The sequence below is a fragment of the Bufo bufo genome, chromosome 4, assembly GCF_905171765.1.
Source record: "Bufo bufo chromosome 4, aBufBuf1.1, whole genome shotgun sequence".
Lineage (NCBI taxonomy): Eukaryota > Metazoa > Chordata > Amphibia > Anura > Bufonidae > Bufo > Bufo bufo.
The window spans coordinates 572,862,843-572,889,289 of record NC_053392.1 but is presented as its reverse complement, the minus strand read 5'-3'; the positions used below and the strand labels follow the sequence as shown (position 1 = coordinate 572,889,289).

General features: G+C 48.0%; 1 protein-coding gene across 2 annotated transcripts in view; it reads left to right on the top strand.

Moving 5' to 3' along the window:
- The window catches only part of PLEKHH2 (pleckstrin homology, MyTH4 and FERM domain containing H2), a 165,360-nt gene that overhangs the window by 19,615 nt on the left and 119,298 nt on the right, over positions 1–26,447 (top strand). For both annotated transcript variants that reach the window (XM_040430337.1, XM_040430338.1), the window contains exon 2: positions 1,621–1,748. In XM_040430337.1, the coding sequence (XP_040286271.1) occupies positions 1,626–1,748 (123 nt within the window). In that variant the 5' untranslated portion in view covers positions 1,621–1,625. The remainder of the gene's footprint in view (positions 1–1,620; positions 1,749–26,447) is intronic.

Sequence of the window (26,447 nt, the reverse complement as noted above, 5' to 3'; positions counted from 1 at the left end):
TTTTAGGCACCTAATCAAGCCCAAATCTTTTCTGGTTCGATTTAGACGAATCTTGTAAAACGGCGCCCAGTGTTCAGAGCTGAACCCGGACATATCCCCATTTTCACCCAGGCAGCCCCCCTGACATGAGCATTGGAGCAGTTCATGCTCCGATGCTCTCCTTGGCCCTGTGCTAAATCGCGCAGGGCAAAGGCATTTTCCGGAGTTCCGGTGACGTACCGGGCTCTTCATGGGGCTGCCAGGAAGCCCGGTGACGTCACTGGCACTGGTAGACGTGCTTTAGCACTGCCCTAGCCAGTAAAACGGCTGGGGCAGCGCTAAAGCACGCCGATCAGAGCCGGTGACGTCATCGGATCCGTATTTTGTGGATATGGATACTGCCGTTTAAATGCACTCTTAAAATTGGTGGGAGACCCAGGAGTCGGCCCCCCACAGATCGGAAAGCTATGGCTTTCCCTAGAGATATGCCAACATTTTATGAGATGAGAAAACTCCTTCGAAGGGGGTATCCTCAGGTTAGGTCATCAATATCAGATCCATGGGGGTCCGGCACCCAGCACCCCGATCAGCTGTTTTGGGCAGCCGCCAGAAAACACATCTGACAGGAGCCGGGTGTAAGGCTGGGTTCACATCACGTTTTACGCCTCTGTTTGATGTACACATAAAAATTTTTAAAAAAGATACAAAAATGCAGCACACCAGGTTCTTGTATCCTGCAGAGTCTGGTAAAAAAAACTTACCGTATATTTTTTTTTACAATGGAACTCTATGGTGAACGGATGTCACTGTTTAACGTATACGTTTTTTTGTAAATGTTAAACGGATGGGAAAAACGTGATGTGAACCCAGCCTAACTTGAAGCTCCTGGGCAGAAGCTAGAACAGGATGCCCACCTACCAAATGTCATTTATAATACCGGTGTCCTCTTATGTGGCAGAGGTGCTTTGAGCCCCCCCCCCCTCGGGAGCCCATTGCAACTGCGTCCTCTATAGTCACCCCCAGGGGTGCACCACCAATGAGGCTAGGTGAGGCGATCGCCTCAGGCAGCACCAGGTAGGGACAAGAAGGGGGCAGCCGAAGGGCCATGGGCAATAAGCACTTTCATTGTGGCAAAGGGGTTAGGTTAAGGAAAACGTAAGAATACGGGGGGGGTAGCGCCGTTTCAGTTTTCGCCTCGGGCAGGAGACAGGCTAGGTGCGCCCCTGGTCATCCCCCTCTTACTGGTTTGGTCAGTTCGTTTCTGGAAGAGGAGCGGGGCTACTAATGCAGTCTGTATTACATTGCCCAAAATAATTATCCTCCAGCTCTTTTCCGACTCCAGAATGGCGTATCTACCCAGTAATAAATAATTCACTGCGAAGGGTACGTTTCATGGTGCGGTCTTCAGGGACGCCCCCCAGTTTAATACAATCCGCTGTTCACACTGCTCGTATTCTTACGTTTTCCTTCCAGCTGTGTCGGACTATTCCTCTCGATAGCATCGGTAATAAGTAACAGGATTCAGCCGGGTCTCACAGATGGCTCATTGTAGCAGATCCTCTGCAGGAAGTAGAGGAGGGAGCAGGGACCGTGTCGCACAGTGACCACTCATGCTGTTTGTGTGTTTTACTTTTTTTACAGCAAGCATGGCAGAGCAAGCGGGATGTGAGGGAGCCGTAGACTGGGAAGAGAGATGTATGGCCCTGGAAGCCCAGCTGATGAAGTTTCGTTCGCAGGCGAACAGGATCCGGGAATTACTGGCAGAGAAGGTAACGTTACATAATTTACCTTCTGCACGGGGGCTCGTGCTGAACGATGAACTGTCCGTGTAACGAAACCTGATAGCAGACAGACGGACACATGCATTATGGAATATGAGTTATTTAATTTACTTGATAATTGACTGGTGGGGGTCCGACCACCGATCCTGGGAAGAGGGGTCCCATACCTCCATCCTGATGGAGCAGCAGGTTGAGCAAGTGCTGGAAATATCTGAGCCTTAAAGGGGTTGTCCAGGATTTTGATATCGATGAACAGGTCATCAAGATCGGATTGGTGGGGGTCCGACACCCGGCACCCCTGCCGATCAGCTGTTTCCTTGTAGCTCTGGCAGCAGGAACTACAAAGCTCCATCCATTGCGCAGAGGACGGAGCTGGTAACTGCAGCGCTGCTCTCACTTCAGTGGGCTAAGCACTGCAGTCACCAGCTCTGTCCTCTGCAAAACGGACAGATCTGCGTCTTCCAGAGTGAGGGACGCTTTTATTTTTTTTGTGGCCAGACTTTTTTGTGAACCCCTTTAACCATTTTCTGACATCCGTTCTATACTGGACTATAAATGTCTGGGCAGTCCACATTTAATGGTGCAGGGTTAGCAGCTGAGGGAGCAGGGTGAGCAGGGTGTCGTTGTCAGCAGGGGTGCACCTTCAATGAGGTCAGGTGAGGCGATGGCCTTAGGCAGCACAAGGTAGGGGCAAGAGAGGGGCAGTTAAAGGGCCATGGGCTGAAGGGAAGGGGTTAGGTTAAGAAATTGGCATTGGGCAGGGAGGAGCGACATTTCCATTTTCTGGTTGTCAGTGACAGCTGGGCTCCCCATAGAGAAGACAGGGGTGTTTTTTTTCTTTCCCTGCCTTTTCCATTGCTGTATACACAACAATCAATGAGCGCTGTGTATACAGATCAGGAAGCGTTAATGTTACCACTTCCTGCTCCAATCCTAGCGATCATTTGCTCGCCGGACACCGGACACCTGCACGAGATGCTGGGTCTTAGCAGGCCCAGATCAGCAATATGGTGAGGCTGTACAACCTCTCTGGGGACTGTATTCCCCCTCTAACTGGGGCCCATATGTCATCCCTGTTACAGGAAAAGTCATCAATAAAAGTAAAATGTAATGTTATAATGATCCCTAAAACCCATGCATGAATTTATGGGGGGCACAAAGTGTAAAAAAAATTTTTTTTAAATAAATTACAGTAATTAAAAAAGCCACCACATACCGCACTGTATTTTCTAGCCCCACCCGAAGCAACTGTAAACTATATATCTCCCTATATCAAAGCCACATTTATTTCTTGCAGTGCTGCAGAATGAGGTGAGGATCCATTCTCACCAGTGGACACATGCATAACCAATGGGAACAGGGCCTCCATAATGGGGTACAGGATAGATTCAGGGTAGAGGATGCAGGTACAAGGTCACTGGTTTATACCCCAAGGGCCCTTTCTCTATAAAAGCAAGCCCAAAGGGTTCCAGGGTGTGGGTACAAATCACAGGTTTAGAGCTCATGCACACAAACGTATTTTTGGGCCGTGTCCGCTCCATCTTTTTTGCGGCCCGCATGTGAAACCATTCATTTCAATAAAGTCGCAAAAAACCCCGAAATGACTTTGTGTGTATTCCTTGTCCGCATGGCCGTTCCGCCAAAAAATAGAACATGTCCTATTATTGTCCATTTTGCAGACAAGGATAGGACATTTCTGAAGGAGCCAAAAATAAATGTCGGCATGCCCTCGGGCAGAATCTCTGTTTTTTGCGGATCCGCGGTTTGTGGACTGCAGAACACTTAAGGCCGTGTGCATGAGCCCTTAGGGTGCATTCACACGATCGTATGTGTCCATGTGACATCCATGTTGCATGCGTTTTTTTTTTTTGTTTTTTTTTGCAGACCCATTGTAACAATGCCTATTCTTGTCCGCAAAAAATATCTTTTTTGCGGGACTGCGGAAGGGACATACGGATGTGGACAGCGGGTCGGATGCAGGCCAATGTGGATCGGATGAAGGCCAAAAATACAGTTGTGTGAATGGGGCCTTATACTCCAAGGGCCCTTTTCCTGCAAAAGCAAGCAGAGCGCACAGTGTGCGTTATGACGGTGTCCACTCTTTGGCTGACATGATAACGTCAGTGCATTGCATGGTCGGCCACTCATTTCAGTGGTTAGCAGGGATCACTGCACCGTCCCAGCGGAGGCCTCTGCAGTGGAAATTAAAGTCCAGCTGTGACCTTCCGTGGAGATCACGGTTGGTCATCGGTGACTGGTCATCTTAAAAGGTTTGGTTTCCACCCTGAGTAATTTCCTATGATCTGATATATTAGACTGCAGTAAAACGCCATTAATCCAATCCTCCCTCTCTAAATCGAACATATGGTAAAAATTAGTAAATCCGACATTTTGGGAATGACTAAGCACATCTGTGGTGAACCCGTCATTATGTGGGCTGATGCGGAATAAGCGCTGAGAAAATGACAGTACGTTACCTTTGGTGATACTACAAGAATATATGAGGAAATTGCCAATTATTGTGTGTTTGGGTTCTTTGCGGGTACCTTGCAGTGGGCGGCTGGCACAGGCTGTTTTATGGGGGGGTCCCTATCACAGTCCGTCATAAGCAGCAGCTTGTAGTCTATGGACGGTGGAGACTTCAGAATGCTCCAGAGAAAAGCAACGACTCATGTATTGTGTGGAATAGCTACGTGAGCCGCTCTCCATTTTTATTTCCACAGGTTCCCCAGAGCTGAACCTAAACTGTCAGAGCCGAGCCTGGCATGTCCTGAACTGGTATCCCTCATTAAATAGTTCTGGAGCTTTTTTTTTTTAGAACCTCCCTCTGTTATTCCTCCTGGAAATGTATGAATAAGTTTACAACTGGGTGTTACCAGATGGGAGGTGTGTCTCTACACAATTGGACATTGTCCACTCTGTTTTGATAGTGGAAGGGGAATGGTAAAACTCAGTTACAGGTCATTTTATTCATTAATATTCAGGAGGAATAACAGAGGAAGGGCCCAAGAAAAGATGCTCCAGAATTGTTATTGCATGGGTAATAGATAATCAGTGGAGGTTAAACACCCTGCACCAACGTCGATCTACCATTTTGTTTTGGCGCCAGAGCTGCACAGCTCCCTCAATTGTGCGGTGGAGGCAGCTGGTTACTGCAGCACTGCTCCTAATTATTTCAATGGGTGCAGCTCTGCAGTACACACTTGTGCAGAGGGCACGGGGTGTCGGATATGAGGATAGGCCATAGCAATAGCAAAATCCTGGACAAGGGGTTGTCTCACATCAGCAAATGGCATGTATCATGTAGAGAAAGTTAATACAAGGCACTTACTAATGTATTGTGATTGTCCATATTGCTTCCTTTGCTGGCTGGATTCATTTTTCCATCACATTATACACTGCTCGTTTCCATGGTTACGGCCAGTCTCCAATCCAGCATCGGTGGCCGTGCTTGCACACTATAGGAAAAAGCGAGGGTCTATGTGCGTTCCCGTGGTCCCAGCCACCAGAGAGGCCAGTGCTTTTTCCTATAGTGTGCAAGCACGGCCACCGGTGCTAGATTCCAGAGTGGTCGTAACCATGGAAACAAGCAGTGTATAATGTGATGGAAAAATGAATCCAGCCAGCAAAGGAAGCAATATGGACAATACCAATACAATAGTAAGTGCCTTGTGTTAACTTTCTCTACATGATAAATACCACTTGCCCCTTTAAGGGCATAATGTATGAACGCCATCTTTCTCCCATGGTTCAGAATGTCAGGTAGTTCATTGATCAAGGTACGTTTTTTCTTGACAATTAATACAAGGTGGCTCAGTGGTCAGTACTGGTGCCTTGCAGCACTGGGGTCCTGGGTTTGAATCCGACCAAGGACAACATCTGCAGGGAGTTTGTATGTTCTCCCTGTGTTTGGGTGGGTTTCCTCCGGGTTCTCCGGTTTCCTCCCACACTCCAAAGATAGGTAAATTGGCTTCCCACGATATTGACCACAGTGTGTGTTGTGTGTTGGGGTCGAGTGTCTATAAGGCATTCATTGACTTCCCAGGGAGTCGCCCCAGCCGCACAACTATCCATAGTGTCGTTGTCACCGTGGATTAACCATATAAATCCCGGCCCTCTGACTCTACGACATCTAGCCCTTGTTTCTGATGAGGTTTTCAGGCTCTGTCATGAGAAGCCAGTTGGTTCCTCAGCACAATGAAGGTCATATTTGGGTAGACATAATAACTTCCTTACAGTCGACCCATAAAAAGATGTCATTTGTAGACGAGATAGAAACATAATATCGCAGGTCAAATGTTAATCTCCTGTAGGACGTGCTGCTTCCGGCCCCTTGTAGACAGCTGCCTCTCATTCTTTCCAGAGTCAGAGTGCACGTAATATAGATTTCCCTTCTTTCTGGATTTGCACGTTCTGGAAATGATGCATTAGAGGGCCAAACTGCGGCCGTCTATAAAACCACCGCAATATCACATTCGTATCGGTGGCTTTGATGAAGTTTTGTCAGAAATGTGTAGGCAAAGAAGTGGAAATGCTGCTATTACTGCTGACGTGGAAAGCTGCCAAACTGTAGAAAAGAAGTCATGGATGGCGCCTCCACATGCCGTGCGCCGATCTGCTGCTTCTCAGCATCATTTACAATCATGTCCGTAAGGTAATTAGTACATGTTTTAATCAATATGCAAAGGACCACTCACCACGTCATGGTGACCTCTTTCGAGTGGGTCCCTACGGATAATTTGGCTCAGTACCGCATGGCGACCACCACTGCCCAACACATCACCTGCAGATGGCAGGACCCAGCAGCTCAACAACACCCCGCTATCAGGCTAAGGCCGAGTTCACACGAACGTGTGTGACCCGTGCCCGTGCTGCGGCCGGCAAATTGCGGGCCGCAATGCACGATCGCCGGCCGTAGGTCAGCCGCATCGGATCGCGGACCCATTCACTTTAATGGGTCCGCGATCCGCCCGTTCCGCAAAAAGATAGGACATGTTCTATCTTTTTGCGGAACGGAAATACGGGACGCAACCCTACGGAAGCACTCCGTAGTGCTTCCGAGGGGTCCCGTTCCGCAATTCCGGATTTGCGGACCCATTGAAGTGAATGGGTCCACATCCGTGATGCGGAATGCACACGGAACTGTGGCCGTGTATTGCGGCCCGCAATACGGCCACGGATCACACACGTTCGTGTGAACTAGGCCTAAGCCTCGTGGTGCCATCAACAGGGCACATTATAGGCAGTGTCGGACTATAATACTGCCCCAATGGCACTAAATGTAATAATATAAAAAACATCCTACGCTATGTGGGAACCTGTGGTTGCAGCACCTTAATTACCTATAACTCTCCTGCAGAAGAAAGTTTTCAATACACTTAATGTTCCAAAGTTACGTGGATGGGCCGCTCGGAAACCCGGTCACGTGACGCCCCTTTTCTGAAAATCCTATTTCAGCCAACGTCATGTACCTTTGCCAGGTCTTGAGCATGACCGGGTTCCCCAGCAGTCAATCCACACAACTTCATAATGGTAAGTACTGTATATCACATACTTTATTCTACAGCGGTGTTATGTGTAATGAAGGTGGGTTTGCAGGACCCACTAAGTCCCAGAAAACACCTGTCACCCCACAGCTATCTAAAGTGTATGGCCAGCATAACTAAGCTGCATTGAAGGGATGGACGGTAGTGCCAGACATCAGATGGGAGACACCACATAGTAGTGCCAGACATCAGATGGGAGACACCACATAGTAGTGCCAGATATCAAATGGGAGACACCACATAGTAGTGCCAGACATCAGATGGGAGACACCACATAGTAGTGCCAGACATCAGATGGGAGACACCACATAGTAGTGCCAGATATCAGATGTGAGACACCACATAGTAGTGCCAGATATCAGATGGAAGACACCACATAGTAGTGCCAGATATCAGATGGGAGACACCACAAAGGAGTGCCAGATATCAGATGGGAGACACCACATAGTAGTGCCAGATATCAGATAGGAGACACCACATAGTAGTGCCAGATATCAGATAGGAGACACCACATAGTAGTGCTAGATATCAGATGGAAGACACCACATAGTAGTGCCAGATATCAGATGGGAGACACCACATAGTAGTGCCAGATATCAGATGGGAGACACCACATAGTAGTGCCAGATATCAGATGGGAGACACCACATAGTAGTGCCAGATATCAGATGGGAGACACCACATAGTAGTGCCAGATATCAGATAGGAGACACCACATAGTAGTGCCAGATATCAGATAGGAGACACCACATAGTAGTGCCAGATATCAGATAGGAGACACCACATAGTAGTGCCAGACATCAGATGGGAGACACCACATAGTAGTGCTTGATATCAGATAGAAGACACCACATATGAGTGCCAGATATCAGATGGAAGACACCACATAGTAGTGCCAGACATCAGATGGGAGACACCACATAGTAGTGCTTGATATCAGATGGAAGACACCACATACGAGTGCCAGATATCAGATGGAAGACACCACATAGTAGTGCCAGATATCAGATGTGAGACACCACATAGTAGTGCCAGATATCAGATGGAAGACACCACATAGTAGTGCCAGACATCAGAGGGGAGACACCACATAGTAGTGCCAGATATCAGATGGGAGACACCACAAAGGAGTGCCAGATATCAGATAGGAGACACCACATAGTAGTGCTAGATATCAGATGGAAGACACCACATAGTAGTGCCAGATATCAGATGGGAGACACCACATAGTAGTGCCAGATATCAGATGGGAGACACCACATAGTAGTGCCAGATATCAGATGGGAGACACCACATAGTAGTGCCAGATATCAGATGGGAGACACCACATAGTAGTGCCAGATATCAGATAGGAGACACCACATAGTAGTGCCAGATATCAGATAGGAGACACCACATAGTAGTGCCAGATATCAGATAGGAGACACCACATAGTAGTGCCAGATATCAGATGGAAGACACCACATAGTAGTGCCAGACATCAGATGGGAGACACCACATAGTAGTGCTTGATATCAGATGGAAGACACCACATATGAGTGCCAGATATCAGATGGAAGACACCACATAGTAGTGCCAGACATCAGATGGGAGACACCACATAGTAGTGCTTGATATCAGATGGAAGACACCACATATGAGTGCCAGATATCAGATGGAAGACACCACATAGTAGTGCCAGATATCAGATGGGAGACACCACATAGTAGTGCCAGATATCAGATAGGAGACACCACATAGTAGTGCCAGATATCAGATAGGAGACACCACATAGTAGTGCCAGATATCAGATAGGAGACACCACATAGTAGTGCCAGATATCAGATAGGAGACACCACATAGTAGTGCCAGACATCAGATGGGAGACACCACATAGTAGTGCTTGATATCAGATGGAAGACACCACATATGAGTGCCAGATATCAGATGGAAGACACCACATAGTAGTGCCAGACATCAGATGGGAGACACCACATAGTAGTGCTTGATATCAGATGGAAGACACCACATATGAGTGCCAGATATCAGATGGAAGACACCACATAGTAGTGCCAGATATCAGATGTGAGACACCACATAGTAGTGCCAGATATCAGATGGAAGACACCACATAGTAGTGCCAGACATCAGATGTGAGACACCACATAGTAGTGCCAGATATCAGATGGAAGACACCACATAGTAGTGCCAGATATCAGATGGGAGACACCACAAAGGAGTGCCAGATATCAGATAGGAGACACCACATAGTAGTGCCAGATATCAGATGGAAGACACCACATAGTAGTGCCAGATATCAGATGGGAGACACCACATAGTAGTGCCAGATATCAGATGGGAGACACCACATAGTAGTGCCAGATATCAGATGGGAGACACCACATAGTAGTGCCAGATATCAGATGGGAGACACCACATAGTAGTGCCAGATATCAGATAGGAGACACCACATAGTAGTGCCAGATATCAGATAGGAGACACCACATAGTAGTGCCAGATATCAGATAGGAGACACCACATAGTAGTGCCAGATATCAGATGGAAGACACCACATAGTAGTGCCAGACATCAGATGGGAGACACCACATAGTAGTGCTTGATATCAGATGGAAGACACCACATATGAGTGCCAGATATCAGATGGAAGACACCACATAGTAGTGCTAGATATCAGATGGGAGACACCACATAGTAGTGCCAGATATCAGATGGGAGACACCACATAGTGCCAGATATCAGATGGGAGACACCACATAGTGCCAGATATCAGATGGGAGACACCACATAGTAGTGCCAGATATCAAATGGGAGACACCCCATAGTAGTGCCAGATATCAAATGGGAGACACCACATAGTAATGCCAGATAGCAGCTATGCCTGAGTTGGGCCCTTCAGCCTTTGGATCCCATAGCAGCTGCTATGGCTGCCCTAGCTGGTGGGAGTATGACTTAAAGGGGTTATCTAATCAATAAAGGGGTTATCCAACCCCTATAATGTCCCCTCGAATGCCTTGTCCGCTCATATAGATAGATACTTACCCCGCTCCACGGCAACCGTGTCGCTCCTGGTGCCCGCACGGCTGCTGCTGCCTCTCCCAGTTACGCGGATCAAAACAGCAGGCCGCGGCTGGGACGAGCCTCCTTAGCGTCACCCGCGATGCTAGGGAGGCTCATCCCCATTGCGGCCTTCTATTGGCTGCCCCCCCCAGTCACCGGATGTTTTATTCCGCATGACAGGGAGAGGCAGCGGCAGCCGTGCGGGCATCAGGAGTGATGTGGGTGACGGGGAACGGGGTAACTAAAACCTATATTAAGGGGCCTGGGCATTATGGGGGCATTATAGGGGTTGGATAATCCCTTTAATGTACAAAATGATAATCAGACATCATATACGGTAGTACATGACAATCTCTTTCTAACAAAGCTAGAACCAGCCCTGTACATCACATGGATCCAGAGATCTCCACATTCATTGCTTTACTAGATTTATATAAGGCTGGCAGCTCAAGGGTAGTGTCTTTTCTGCTGGAGCTAAGGGGGCGTGTCCTTTCTGCTGCAGCTCTCTCTCTATCACAGCTCAGGAGGCAGTTGAAGGATGAAACTGAGCATGTGCGGCCTTTTCAGTGATCAGGACAAAGAAATAAGAAAAAAGCAAACAGCCGGTGGCGCCATACAGATACATTTTATTGAATAACTTTTTAATTACATGCAATTACAAAAGTATTCAGATCCAGGTGCTGGGTTGAAAACTGTAGAATATTATTCGTGGGACAACCCCTTTAAGTATATACATGGGAAAAGGTAGATAGGAAAAATAGCAGAGAATCCTGCATTCTTTAGATGGCAGAGCAGTCACTGGGAATTTGATTTCCCTGTTTATGGTTTCGACGTGTAATGGAAATTTATTAGGGTATTGTCTTGATTTTATTATAGCTAATGCGAGGAATATTTGAGGCTCATGGAAATCACTTTAGACATTTATACACTTGCTGCCGACGATGAACTACGGTATTTCTTTTTGTTATATTTGAATAAATGTCCTTTTTTAAATACAGTAGTTGGTTCTTGTCCAGCGTCCCACCCACCTACCCTGCGGAGTACAAATATGATCTCACACTCTGCAAATGGAAAATAAAGTGATTTTTGCTGTTATTTTTAGCCTGATGTATATTTTTCCAGCGCTGGTGCTGAATATCAGCTGACTTAGGACATATTTGTGTTAGGATCCATTAAAGGCCTACCTTTTGTTACTATCTTCTCCTAACAGCTGATCTGTCAGCGGGCAGTCCGTCGGTATTTATTGGTGCTGGGCTGCTTTTAGAGTCGCGGGGAGTCAGCCTCTGACATCCAATGAAAGATACTTTGTTACAGGGCGAATTTGGAAGCGTACTGTGGAATTTCAAGACTCATAGGGAGAAATTGGCCAAGTTTGCCACATGTATCAGTTTTCTAAAAGAATATTATTCCAAAATTGGATTTTTTTGTCTTCCTAGCTGCAATAGAAAATATTAGTTTTTTTTTTAAACTACCGTTTTTATGACATTTTAGGCTACTTTCACACTAGCGTTCGGGGCTCCGCTTGTGAGGTTCCGTTTGAAGGGGCTCACAAGCGGCCCCGAACGGATCCGTCCAGCCCTAATGCATTCTGAATGGATGCGGATCCGCTCAGAATGCATCAGTCTGGCTCCGTTTGGCCTCCGCTCCGCTCAGCAGGCATACACCTGAACGCAGCTTGCAGCGTTCAGGTGTCCGCCTGGCCGTGCGGAGGCAAACGGGTCCGTCCAGACTTACAATGTAAGTCAATGGGGACGGATCCGTTTGAAGTTGACACAGTATGGCTCAATTTTCAAACGGATCCGTCCCCCATTGACTTTCAATGTAAAGTCAAAACGGATCCGTTTGCATTATCATGAACAAAAAAAAAAATAAAAAAAAATTTTTATTTTTATTTTTTTTGTTCATGGTAATGCAAACGGATCCGTTCTGAACGGATCTAAGCGTTTGCATTATAGGTGCGGATCCGTCTGGGCACATACCAGACGGATCCGACCTAAACGCAGGTGTGAAAGTAGCCTTATTAGTTTCATTGCAAATTTAAAGTCTTTCTTTCCAATGCTGTAATAAGAAGAAGAAAAAAGAAAGATTAAAAGGGATTGTCCCTGTAAAAATATTTTACATTTTTCAAACCAGCACCTGGATCTGAATTATTTTGTAATTGCATCTAATAAAAAACTATGTAGAGCCACTGAGTTATTCAATAAAATGTATCTGTATAGCGCCGCCTGCTTGTTATTTCTCTGTCCACCTGATAGAGGTGGATGCACATGCTCAGTTCTGTCCGTCAACTGCCACTAGCTGTAAGAAGCTGTAACAGTTACAGGGGGAAAGCTGCTGCAGAAAGTGCACACCCGCCTGAGCTGTGATAGGGAGAGCGCTGCAGCAGAAATTACACGTCACCTGAGCTATGATAAGAAAGCTGCAGCAGAAAGGACACATCCTTGAGAAGGACAAGCCTCCTAAGGCCTCTTTCACACTTGCGTTGTCCGGATCCGGCGTGTACTCCACTTGCCGGAATTACACGCCGGATCCGGAAAAACGCAAGTGTACTGAAAGCATTTGAAGACGGAACCGTCTTCCAAATGCGTTCAGTGTTACTATGGCACCCAGGACGCTATTAAAGTCCTGGTTGCCATAGTAGGAGCGGGGAGCGGTATACTTACAGTCCGTGCGGCTCCCGGGGCGCTCCAGAGTGACGTCAGAGCGCTCCATGCGCATGGATGACGTGATCCATGTGATCACATGATCCATGAGCTTGGGGCGCCCTGACGTCACTCTGGAGCGCCCGGGGAGCCGCACGGACGGTAAGTACACTGCTCCCCCGCTCCCCACTACACTTTACCATGGCTGCCAGGACTTTAGCGTCCCGGCAGCCATGGTAACCACTCTGAAAAAGCTAAATGTCGGATGCGGCAATGCGCCGAAACGACGTTTAGCTTAAGGCCGGATCCGGATCAATGCCTTTCAATGGGCATTAATTCCGGATCCGGCCTTGCGGCAAGTGTTCCGGATTTTTGGCCGGAGCAAAAAGCGCAGCATGCTGCGGTATTTTCTCCGGCCAAAAAACGTTCCGTTCCGGAACTGAAGACATCCTGATGCATCCTGAACGGATTTCTCTCCATTCAGAATGCATTAGGATAATCCTGATCAGGATTCTTCCGGCATAGAGCCCCGACGACGGAACTCTATGCCGGAAGACAAGAACGCAAGTGTGAAAGAGCCCTAAGCTGCCAGCTGAATATAAATCTAGCAGAGCATTGGGGAGATCTCTGGATCCATGTGAGGTACAGGGCTGGTTCTAGATTTGTTAGAAACAGCTGGAGGGCTGCAGGTTGGGCATCCCTGTTACAGGGGTTGGATAACCCCTTTAAAAAACTCAAACATTTACCCAGCAGAAGTCCCTCAGCATTGGTCCTAGGGCCAAAAACCGCCAACTGTATCTAATGACACTTGATACATCAGTAGTTGTTAATTAGCCAAATTTTGGCTAATGAATTGATGACACTCCATGCAGTGCTGCAGAATATGTTGGCGCTATATTATATAACCAGTGGGGAATAAATAAGGTAATTTATATTTGCACAGTTTGAATATGACCATGAGAGGGTTGTATGTGGAACAATCCTCGGTTACCATAACATAAATGTGTTTTCCGGTCCATTGACTTTAAAGCACTGACCCTTTCACTAGTCATGAGGAATGGGGGGAATTCCAGGCATGTTTAGAACAAATATTGCACGGATCTTTTTGTTCGCTTTGCTGTGACCTGAATGATGTCATGTCAACGATTCCCTCACATTCGAGCTGCCGCTGTGTATTCTGTGTCTGATGCCAATGGGAAAAGACAAGTTAGCAAATACTGAGTATGTTTGTAAGGCCTCGTCCACATGTCCATACTGCGGTCCGCAAAATATGGATACCTTCCCTGTGCACAACGCATTTTTCTCACTCCTGTTACTAGAAATTACTATTCTTGTCCACAGTATGTACAAGAAAAGGACATGTTCTATAATTTGCAGAACGGACACACGGATGTGGACAGCACACAGATTACATCCATGTGCTGTCCTTTTTTTTTTTTTGTGGACCCATAGAAGTGAATGGGTCCGTGTGCAATCCGCGGTTCAGACAAAATGCCGATCAGACATGGATACAAAATACACTCGTGTGCATGAGGTCTAAGGCTGTGTTCACATTATAGGGCTGTGTTCATTTGGTAAAGCTCTGATCACATCCACTGACCCTTTTACTAATCTGTGTTTAGATCATATGGCTGTGTTCACAGTCTACTGTTCACAGGGCTGTGTTAAAGAGGACCTTTCACCTGGAAAAACATTGTGAACTAAGTATCCTGACATATACAGCGGCGCCCAGGGATCTCACTGCACTTACTATTATCCCTGGGCGCCGCTCCGTTCTCCCGTTATGTCCTCTGGTATCTTCGCTCAGTAAGTTATAGTAGGCTGAGACTTAGGACTCTTGGTTATAGTAGGCGGAGTCTGCCATTGTTCTGCTGGTCGTCTCTTCCTCCTAGGCTGTAGCGCTGGCCAATCGCAGCGCTGAGCTCACAGCCTGGGAGGTTTTTTTCTCCCAGGCTGTGAGCTGTGCGCTGCGATTGGCCAGCGCTACAGCCTTCGGAGGAAACTACCAGCAGAACAAGGGCAGTCTCCGCCTACTATAACCAAGAGTCCTAAGTCTCCGCCTACTATAACTTACTGAGCGAAGATACCGGAGGACATAACGGGAGAACGGAGCGGCGCCCAGGGATAATAGTAAGTGCAGTGAGATCCCTGGGCGCCGCTGTATATGTCAGGATACTTTGTTCACAATGTTTTTCCAGGTGAAAGGTCCTCTTTAAGTTGTTTTCTTAAACTGCACGAACCTGAGGAGAGTGGAATGTGCTCCCGTTTATCGGGGACCGTGGCTAGGCGTGTATTACTGTTTTTAATTTTATTAACACCACAGGGGCTTCCCTAATGTAAGGGTGAGCACTAATGTGTGGGGGCACTAAGGAGGTATAAGTACTGTGTGGGGGCACTAAGGGGACATAACTACTGTGTGTGGGCACTAAGGGGACATAACTACTGTCTGGGGGAACTGAGGGGGCATAACTACTGTGTAGGGGAACTGAGGGGGTATAACTACTGTGTGGGGGCACTAAAAGGACATAACTACTGTCTGGGGGCACTGAGGGGGCATAACTACTGTGTGGAGGCACTAAGGGGTATAATTACTGTGTGGGGGAACTGATGGGGCATAACTACTGTGTGGGGGTACTAAGGGGACATAACTACTGTGTGGGGCACTGAGGGGGCATAACTACTGTGTGGGGTCACTAAGGGGACATAACTACTGTCTGGGGGCACTGAGGGGGCATAACTACTGTGTGGGGGCACTAAGGGGACATAACTACTGTGTGGGGCACTAACGGGTATAACTACTGTGTGGGGACACTAAGGGGACATAACTACTGTGTGGGTGCACTGAGGGTGCATAACTACTGTGTGGGGGCACTAAGGGGTATAACTACTGTGTGGGGGCACTAAGGGGACATAACTACTGTGTGGGGGCACTGAGGGGGTATAACTACTGTGTGGGGGAACTAAGGGGACATAACTACTGTGTGGGGGCACTGAGGGAGCATAACTACTGTGTGGGGGCACTGAGGGGGCATAACTACTGTGTGGGGACACTAAGGGGTATAATTACTGTGTGGGGGCACTAAGGGGGCATAACTACTGTGTGGGGGCACTAAAAGGACATAACTACTGTCTGGGGGCACTGAGGGGGCATAACTACTGTGTGGGGGCACTAAGGGGTATAATTACTGTGTGGGGGCACTGATGAGGCATAACTACTTTGTGGGGGTACTAAGGGGACATAACTTCTGTGTGGGGGCACTGAGGGGGTATAACTACTGTGTGGGGGAACTGAGGGGGTATAACTACTGTGTGGGGGCACTAAAAGGACATAACTACTGTCTGGGGGCACTGAGGGGGCATAACTACTGTGTGGGGGCACTAAGGGGTATAATTACTGTGTGGGGGCACTGATGGGGCATAACTACTTTGTAGGGGTACTAAGGGGACATAACTACTGTGTGGGGCACTGAGGGGGCATAACTACTGCCTGGGGGCACTAAGGGGACATAACTACTGTCTGGGGGCACTGAGGGGGCATAACTACTGTGTGGGGGCACCAAGGGGACATAACTACTGTGTGGGGGCACTAACGGGTATAACTACTGTGTGGGGGTACTAAGGGGACATAACTTCTGTGTGGGGGCACTGAGGGGACATAACTACTGTGTGGGGGCACTAAGGGGACATAACTACTGTCTGGGGGCACTGAGGGGGCATAACTACTGTGTGGGGGCACTAAGGGGACATAACTACTGTGTGGGGGCACTAACGGGTATAACTACTGTGTGGGGGCACTAACGGGTATAACTATTGTGTGGGGGCACTAACGGGTATAACTATTGTGTGGGGGCACTAAGGGGACATAACTACTGTCTGGGGGCACTGAGGGGACATAACTACTGTGTGGGGGCACTAAGGGGACATAACTACTGTCTGGGGGCACTGAGGGGGCATAACTACTGTGTGGGGGCACTAAGGGGACATAACTACTGTGTGGGGGCACTAAGGGGTATAACTACTGTGTGGGGGCACTAAGGGGACATAACTACTGCGTGGGGGCATAACTACTGTGTGGGGACACTAAGGGGTATAACTACTATGTGGGGGCACTAAGGGGTATAACTACTGTGTGGGGACACTAAGGGGTATAATTACTGTGTGGGGGCACTAAGGGGGCATAACTACTGTGTGGGGGTACTAAGGGGACAAAACTACTGTGTGGGGGCACTGAGGGGACATAACTACTGTGTGGGGGCACTAAGGGGACATAACTACTGTCTGGGGGCACTGAGGGGGCATAACTACTGTGTGGGGGCACTAAGGGGACATAACTACTGTGTGGGGGCACTGAGGGGGTATAACTGTGTGGGGGCACTAAGGGGTATAACTACTGTTTGGGGGCACTAAGGGGACATAACTACTGTGTGGGGGCACTGATGGGGCATAACTACTGTGTGGGGACACTAAGGGGTATAATTACTGTGTGGGGGCACTAAGGGGGCATAACTACTGTGTGGGGGTACTAAGGGGACATAACTACTGTGTGGGGCACTGAGGGGGCATAACTACTGTGTGGGGTCACTAAGGGGACATAACTACTGTCTGGGGGCACTGAGGGGGCATAACTACTGTGTGGGGGCACTAAGTGGACATAACTACTGTGTGGGGCACTAACGGGTATAACTACTGTGTGGGGACACCTAGGGGACATAACTACTGTGTGGGGGCACTGAGGGTGCATAACTACTGTGTGGGGGCACTAAGGGGTATAACTACTGTGTGGGGGCACTAAGGGGACATAACTACTGTGTGGGGGCACTGAGGGGGTATAACTACTGTGTGGGGGAACTAAGGGGACATAACTATTGTCTGGGGCACTGAGGGAGCATAACTACTGTGTGGGGGCACTGAGGGGGCATAACTACTGTGTGGGGACACTAAGGGGTATAATTACTGTGTGGGGGCACTAAGGGGGCATAACTACTGTGTGGGGGTACTAAGGGGACATAACTACTGTGTGGGGGCACTGAGGGGACATAACTACTGTGTGGGGGCACTGAAGGGGTATAACTACTGTGTGGGGGAACTGAGGGGGTATAACTACTGTGTGGGGGCACTAAAAGGACATAACTACTGTCTGGGGGCACTGAGGGGGCATAACTACTGTGTGGGGGCACTAAGGGGTATAATTACTTTGTGGGGGCACTGATGGGGCATAACTACTTTGTGGGGGTACTAAGGGGACATAACTACTGTGTGGGGCACTGAGGGGGCATAACTACTGTCTGGGGGCACTAAGGGGACATAACTACTGTCTGGGGGCACTGAGGGGGCATAACTACTGTGTGGGGGCACTAAGGGGTATAATTACTGTGTGGGGGCACTGAGGGGGCATAACTACTGTGTGGGGGCACTAAGGGGTATAATTACTGTGTGGGGGCACTGATGGGGCATAACTATTTGTGGGGGTACTAAGGGGACATAACTACTGTGTGGGGCACTGAGGGGGCATAACTACTGTCTGGGGGCACTAAGGGGACATAACTACTGTGTGGGGGCACTGAGGGGGTATAACTACTGTGTGGGGGCACTAAAAGGACATAACTACTGTCTGGGGGCACTGAGGGGGCATAACTACTGTGTGGGGGCACTAAGGGGTATAATTACTGTGTGGGGGCACTGATGGGGCATAACTACTTTGTGGGGGTACTAAGGGGACATAACTACTGTGTGGGGCACTGAGGGGGCATAACTACTGTCTGGGGGCACTAAGGGGACATAACTACTGTCTGGGGGCACTGAGGGGGCATAACTACTGTGTGGGGGCACTAAGGGGACATAACTACTGTGTGGGGGCACTAACGGGTATAACTACTGTGTGGGGGTACTAAGGGGACATAACTACTGTGTGGGGGCACTGAGGGGACATAACTACTGTGTGGGGGCACTAAGGGGACATAACTACTGTCTGGGGGCACTGAGGGGGCATAACTACTGTATGGGGGCACTAAGGGGACATAACTACTGTGTGGGGGCACTGAGGGGGTATAACTGTGTGGGGGCACTAAGGGGTATAACTACTGTTTGGGGGCACTAAGGGGACATAACTACTGTCTGGGGGCACTGATGGGGCATAACTACTGTGTGGGGACACTAAGGGGTATAATTACTGTGTGGGGGTACTAAGGGGGCATAACTACTGTGTGGGGGTACTAAGGGGACATAACTACTGTGTGGGGCACTGAGGGGGCATAACTACTGTGTGGGGTCACTAAGGGGACATAACTACTGTCTGGGGGCACTGAGGGGGCATAACTACTGTGTGGGGGCACTAAGGGGACATAACTACTGTGTGGGGCACTAACGGGTATAACTACTGTGTGGGGACACTAAGGGGACATAAGTACTGTGTGGGGGCACTGAGGGTGCATAACTACTGTGTGGGGGCACTAAGGGGTATAACTACTGTGTGGGGGCACTAAGGGGACATAACTACTGTGTGGGGGCACTGAGGGGGTATAACTACTGTGTGGGGGAACTAAGGGGACATAACTATTGTCTGGGGGCACTGAGGGAGCATAACTACTGTGTGGGGGCACTGAGGGGACATAACTACTGTGTGGGGACACTAAGGGGTATAATTACTGTGTGGGGGCACTAAGGCGGCATAACTACTGTGTGGGGGTACTAAGGGGACATAACTACTGTGTGGGGGCACTGAGGGGACATAACTACTGTGTGGGGGCACTGAAGGGGTATAACTACTGTGTGGTGGAACTCAGGGGGTATAACTACTGTGTGGGGGCACTAAAAGGACATAACTACTGTCTGGGGGCACTGAGGGGGCATAACTACTGTGTGGGGGCACTAAGGGGTATAATTACTGTGTGGGGGCACTGATGGGGCATAACTACTTTGTGGGGGTTCTAAGGGGACATAACTACTGTGTGGGGCACTGAGGGGGCATAACTACTGTCTGGGGGCACTAAGGGGACATAACTACTGTCTGGGGGCACTGAGGGGGCATAACTACTGTGTGGGGGCACTAAGGGGACATAACTACTGTGTGGGGGCACTAACGGGTATAACTACTGTGTGGGGGTACTAAGGGGACATAACTACTGTGTGGGGGCACTGAGGGGACATAACTACTGTGTGGGGGCACTAAGGGGACATAACTACTGTCTGGGGGCACTGAGGGGGCATAACTACTATGTGGGGGCACTAAGGGGACATAACTACTGTGTGGGGGCACTAACGGGTATAACTACTGTGTAGGGGCACTAACGGGTATAACTACTGTGTGGGGGCACTAAGGGGACATAACTACTGTCTGGGGGCACTGAGGGGACATAACTACTGTGTGGGGTCACTAAGGGGACATAACTACTGTCTGGGGGCACTGAGGGGGCATAACTACTGTGTGGGGGCACTAAGGGGACATAACTACTGTGTGGGGGCACTAAGGGGTATAACTACTGTGTGGGGGCACTAAGGGGACATAACTACTGCGTGGGGGCATAACTACTGTGTGGGGACACTAAGGGGTATAACTACTGTGTGGGGGCACTAAGGGGTATAACTACTGTGTGGGGGCACTAAGGGGACATAACTACTGTCTGGGGGCACTGATGGGGCATAACTACTGTGTGGGGACACTAAGGGGTATAATTACTGTGTGGGGGCACTAAGGGGGCATAACTACTGTGTTGCGGTACTAAGGGGACATAACTACTGTGTGGGGGCACTGAGGGGACATAACTACTGTGTGGGGGCACTAAGGGGACATAACTACTGTCTGGGGGCACTGAGGGGGCATAACTACTGTGTGGGGGCACTAAGGGGACATAACTACTGTGTGGGGGCACTGAGGGGGTATAACTGTGTGGGGGCACTAAGGGGTATAACTACTGTTTGGGGGCACTAAGGGGATATAACTACTGTGTGGGGGAACTGAGGGGGTATAACTACTGTGTGGGGGCACTAAAAGGACATAACTACTGTCTGGGGGCACTGATGGGGCATAACTACTGTGTGGGGGTACTAAGGGGACATAACTACTGTGTGGGGGCACTGAGGGGACATAACTACTGTGTGGGGGCACTAAGGGGACATAACTACTGTCTGGGGGCACTGAGGGGGCATAACTACTGTGTGGGGGCACTAAGGGGACATAACTACTGTGTGGGGGCACTGAGGGGGTATAACTGTGTGGGGGCCCTAAGGGGTATAACTACTGTTTGGGGGCACTAAGGGGACATAACTACTGTGTGGGGGCACTGAGGGGACATAACTACTGTGTGGGGGCACTAAGGGGACATAACTACTGTCTGGGGGCACTGAGGGGGCATAACTACTGTGTGGGGGCACTAAGGGGACATAACTACTGTGTGGGGGCACTGAGGGGGTATAACTGTGTGGGGGCCCTAAGGGGTATAACTACTGTTTGGGGGCACTAAGGGGACATAACTACTGTCTGGGGGCACTGATGGGGCATAACTACTGTGTGGGGACACTAAGGGGTATAATTACTGTGTGGGGGCACTAAGGGGGCATAACTACTGTGTGGGGGTACTAAGGGGACATAACTACTGTGTGGGGGCACTGAGGGGACATAACTACTGTGTGGGGGCACTAAGGGGACATGACTACTGTCTGGGGGCACTGAGGGGGCATAACTACTGTGTGGGGGCACTAAGGGGACATAACTACTGTGTGGGGGCACTGAGGGGGTATAACTGTGTGGGGCCCTAAGGGGTATAACTACTGTTTGGGGGCACTAAGGGGACATAACTACTGTCTGGGGGCACTGATGGGGCATAACTACTGTGTGGGGACACTAAGGGGTATAATTACTGTGTGGGGGCACTAAGGGGGCATAACTACTGTGTGGGGGCACTGAGGGGACATAACTACTGTGTGGGGGCACTGAGGGGACATAACTACTGTGTGGGGGCACTAAGGGGACATGACTACTGTCTGGGGGCACTGAGGTGGCATAACTACTGTGTGGGGGCACTAAGGGGACATAACTACTGTGTGGGGGCACTGAGGGGGTATAACTGTGTGGGGGCACTAAGGGGACATAACTACTGTCTGGGGCTACTGCCTGGCAGTGTTATTAAGAAACCCTATGGCAATGTTATTTGGACACTTTATAACTTTTGGGGCACTATATGATGTACAACTTCCAAACCTGTGGATGAGGGCAGTGGGTGCACAGCTGGATTTGCATCTATCGGCAGATTTGTACCTATGACACTGGCTGACCTGTTACATGTGCGCTTGGCAGCTGACGACATCCATGTTGGTCCCATGTTCATATGTGTCCGCATTGCTGTAAGACATTGTTTTAATATATGCAAATTAACTTCTAGGAGCAATGGGGGCAATGCCATTACACCTAGAGGCTCTGCACTCTCTGCAACCCTTGCACCCAGGCAGTGTAAATGTCATCACCCCTGGCCCTCTCAATTAAAGTGTGTGCAGCAGTTGCAGAGAGAGCAGAGCCTCTAGGTGTAATGGTAACGCCTCCGTTGCTCCTAGAGGCTCATTTGCATATAATAAAACATCAGTTTTCTCAGTAATGCGGACACATATGGACATGGAACCAACACTGATGTCTTCATCTGCCAAGTGCACATGTAACAGGTCAGCCGGTGTCATAGGGACAAAACTGCTGACAGATGCCCTTTAATAGTAGTCATGCAACAACTGTAACCCCCATCTCCTCATAGATTGTAAGCTCTTGTGAGCAGGGCCCTCATTCCTCTTATTGTAATTGTTGACCTGTTTGCTGCTATGTTATTTATGATTCTGTTTGTACTTGAACCCCCTGATTGAAAAGGGCTGCGGAATATGTTGGCGCTATATAAATAAAGATTATTATTATTTTTGTTGTTTTATATCTAGCAGGGCACGACAAGGCCAGTTTAGCTGTGGTTAGAAAAAGAAAATCATATATAATTTTGTATTTAAAAATAACAAAACATTTTGTTTCACATCCTACATCCTCTCCGGTGGTGATGGGGTTAACATTCCTGATATAACCCCCAGCAGTGAACTGCAATCCATAACCACCAGCACCATATAAATCAATAGTGAACAGGGACATATAATGATGTCCCAACGTAACACCCCAGAGATAGATCCCGGAAATCACAAGACTGCAACTGAGGCCATTGATCAAGCAGAGGTGGCACAAACAGGGTGAAGGTGCCATAGAGGCAGGTGACATGGGGCCATATTTCCAGCTTTGAGTCATTTCTTTTATTTCGGCAATGAAGATGCATGTCTCTAACAAGAACATTTCCTCCTTTTTGCTAAAATTGGTGGTTTAAAGGTATTCTATCACCAGTTTCATGCTCCCCTATCCGAGGGCAGCATAAACTAGTAAGGCTACATTCACACGTCAGTATTTTTCTATATCCCGATTTTCGGTCCGTTTTTTGCGGATCCGTTGTTCCTGAAAATGTTTCCGTATGTCATCCGTTTTTTGCGGATCCGCAAAAAACGGAAACATGTATAAATTTCAATAAGCAAATAAAGTTGTTTGGATTTCTTTGAAAAAAAGAAAAAAAAGAAATAAATTAAAATGTAATTTCCAGGAACGGATTCCGCATAAAATGGATGACATACGTAATGACATCTGAATGTCTTCCGTTTTTTGCGGATCCATTGACTTTGTATTGTACCAGGATCCGAATTTTGCGGAAAAGAATAGGACATGTTTTATATTTAAACGGACATGTGGAACGGAACAATGGAAACGGACAGCACACATTGTGCTGTCCGATTTTTTCCAGGACCCATTGAAAATGAATGGGTCCAGATCTGTTCCGCAAAAAACGGAACAGATCAGGAAAGAAAAAACGGACGTGTGAATGGACCCTTACAGAGACCCCGATGAAAACACGCTGGGCCGCTTACTTGCATTGACCCAGTTGTTTTCGCAAAAATAAGCCGTGGATAGGTTTAGACTATGGGAAAACCAAAGGATCAGTTACCAATAGACCTCTCTGTATCCGACATACAACATACAACTTAGGGTTTCTCCGGGGGGGGGGGGGGGGGGGTCCTTTCTGATGCAGCTCTCTCCTTATTACAGCTCAGGGGCTGCTTCCTTTCTCAGGGGGCGTGCCCTTTCTGCTGCAGATCTCTCCTTGTAACTGTCACGTCTTCTAACAGTAGATACAGGTAGTGGAACCTGAAGCATGGAAGTGAGCACGTTCAGCCATCTCAGCGACGTTACTGAGGTGGACAGAGAAGTAAAGAAAAGAGCAAACAGTAGGTGGCAGTGTGCAGATATTTTTAAAACCAGTGGCTATACTCAATTTAAAAAAAAAAAGTGTTCAGATTCAGGTGCTGGTTTGGAAAATGGAGAATATTTTTGAGTGGGCAATCCCTTTAACTTTCCTAGAAGCCAAAAAAGTAAAAAATTATAATAATAATTCAAAAAATATTACATCTGCCTTAATGTAAAGGCTCGAATTTAATGATGCAACATGAGTTAGGAAGTACAGAAGAGTAATGATATAATAATAGCATAAAGAGTATGGATGTCGTCTGGGCATTTCACATTTCTATCAAGACGCGGCAAATATGGTTTTGTTACTTTTCGCATGTCTCCAGAAAACAGGAAACAATGATGTGCTTAATTTAAACCGTCACTCGGCCCGATTCTTAGAAGTCCTCACAACTGCAGCAGGATTTCTTGTCAGGACTGGTGGGATTCCTGAAAGGAAAACAGAAGGTTGTTCTATAGAAGCAGTGAATCCACCGAATCCACATTTATAATTTGTAGATTTTGTATTTCTCATTCAGTTCTTGGGAAGCAATGTATAACACCTAATGACTAAATGAGCATTGGGAATATAAAGGTAACTGGAAAGTAAGGTCTGCTATAAGTCTGATGCCCACTACTGTATGCCACACACTTTAATTCCTGTTTACGTCTTTGTGCTGTGTAACAAAATAAGGCCATTTAGTTGTGGCTTAAAATAATCTAAATTTAACAGATTTAGTATAAGAGTACCTGTCATACAGTGACCATAAAGTAGTAAATCCACAGGCACTCTGCACACCATACAGTATATGTGATTACATTACATTAAAATCCATTGACGTACAGATGACTCACGTGTTCTGCGATTTTTGTTTATTTATTTCTTTTCTGTCTGGCCCAGACCCCCTTGACTACTTCTATAAGCCATACCTTGTTGTGTCTGCAGAGTTTGTAACAGAGACATCTTTGGTTCCTCCTTTTTTTCCCAGCATCAATCCTTTCTTTTCCCATCCTACACAAACTCCTTATCCTGCTGCTGCCCCTTTAAATGTACCTACTGTGTGACACAATACCCCCAGATACTGTACTTCATAAAAAGCATCATAACTATAATGACCCCATATGCCAGCCACCATTTCGTCCAAAATATTGTCAACCACAGATGCTCCCATAATTATATACTATACACAGATGCCCCAAAAATTATATGCCAGCCACAGATGGCCCTCAAATTATATGCCAATCACAGATTCACCCAAAATACTATGTCAGACATGGATGACCCCAAAATTATATGCCAGCCACAGATGCCTCCAAAATCATGTACCAGCCACAAATGCCCCCAAAAATAATATGCCAGCCACAGATGCCACAACATCATATCCTAGGCACATATTCCCTAATAATTATATGCCAGCCACAGATGACCCCCAAATTTTGTACAAACCACAGATGCTCCCAAAAATAATACGCCAGCCACAGATGTCCCCAACTTTCATATGCTGGGAACAGATGCCCCAATAATTATATGCCCAGCCACGGATGCCCAAAAATATTAAAAGTTGTACTCCCCATACTAGAATCCCCCAACAAGTGGTGCTATCAAGTCCCTGCACAGTTAACAATGCACAGGCTGTGCGATGCTGTGACATCATTGCACCACCTGCGCTGCGACTTTACATTCTCCATTCTACACATATCTGTGGAGAGAGGCAGTGAGGGCAGCAGCAGTCAGTGTGGAGCGCGTCTCCACAGTTAAAAGGGTTGCTCTACAAAAAATATTCTATAGTTTTAAAACCAGCACCTGTGTCTGAATTCTAAATTCTAAAAAAGTTTAGCCACTGAGTAATTCAATAAAATGTATCCGTGTAGCGCCACCTGCTGTTTGTTTTTTCTTATTTCTTTGTCCTGCTCACTGAGAAGGTCGCTCATGCTCAGTTTCATCCTTCAACTGCCCCCTGAGCTGTGATAGGGAGAGCATGGACACGCCCCCTGAGCTGTGATAGGGAGAGCTGAGACACGCCCCCTGAGCTGTGATAGGGAGAGCTGAGACACGCCCCCTGAGCTGTGATAGGGAGAGCTGAAACACGCCCCCTGAGTTGCAGCAGAAGACACTCCCCTTCATCTAAATCTAGCAGAGCAATGAATGTGGAGATCT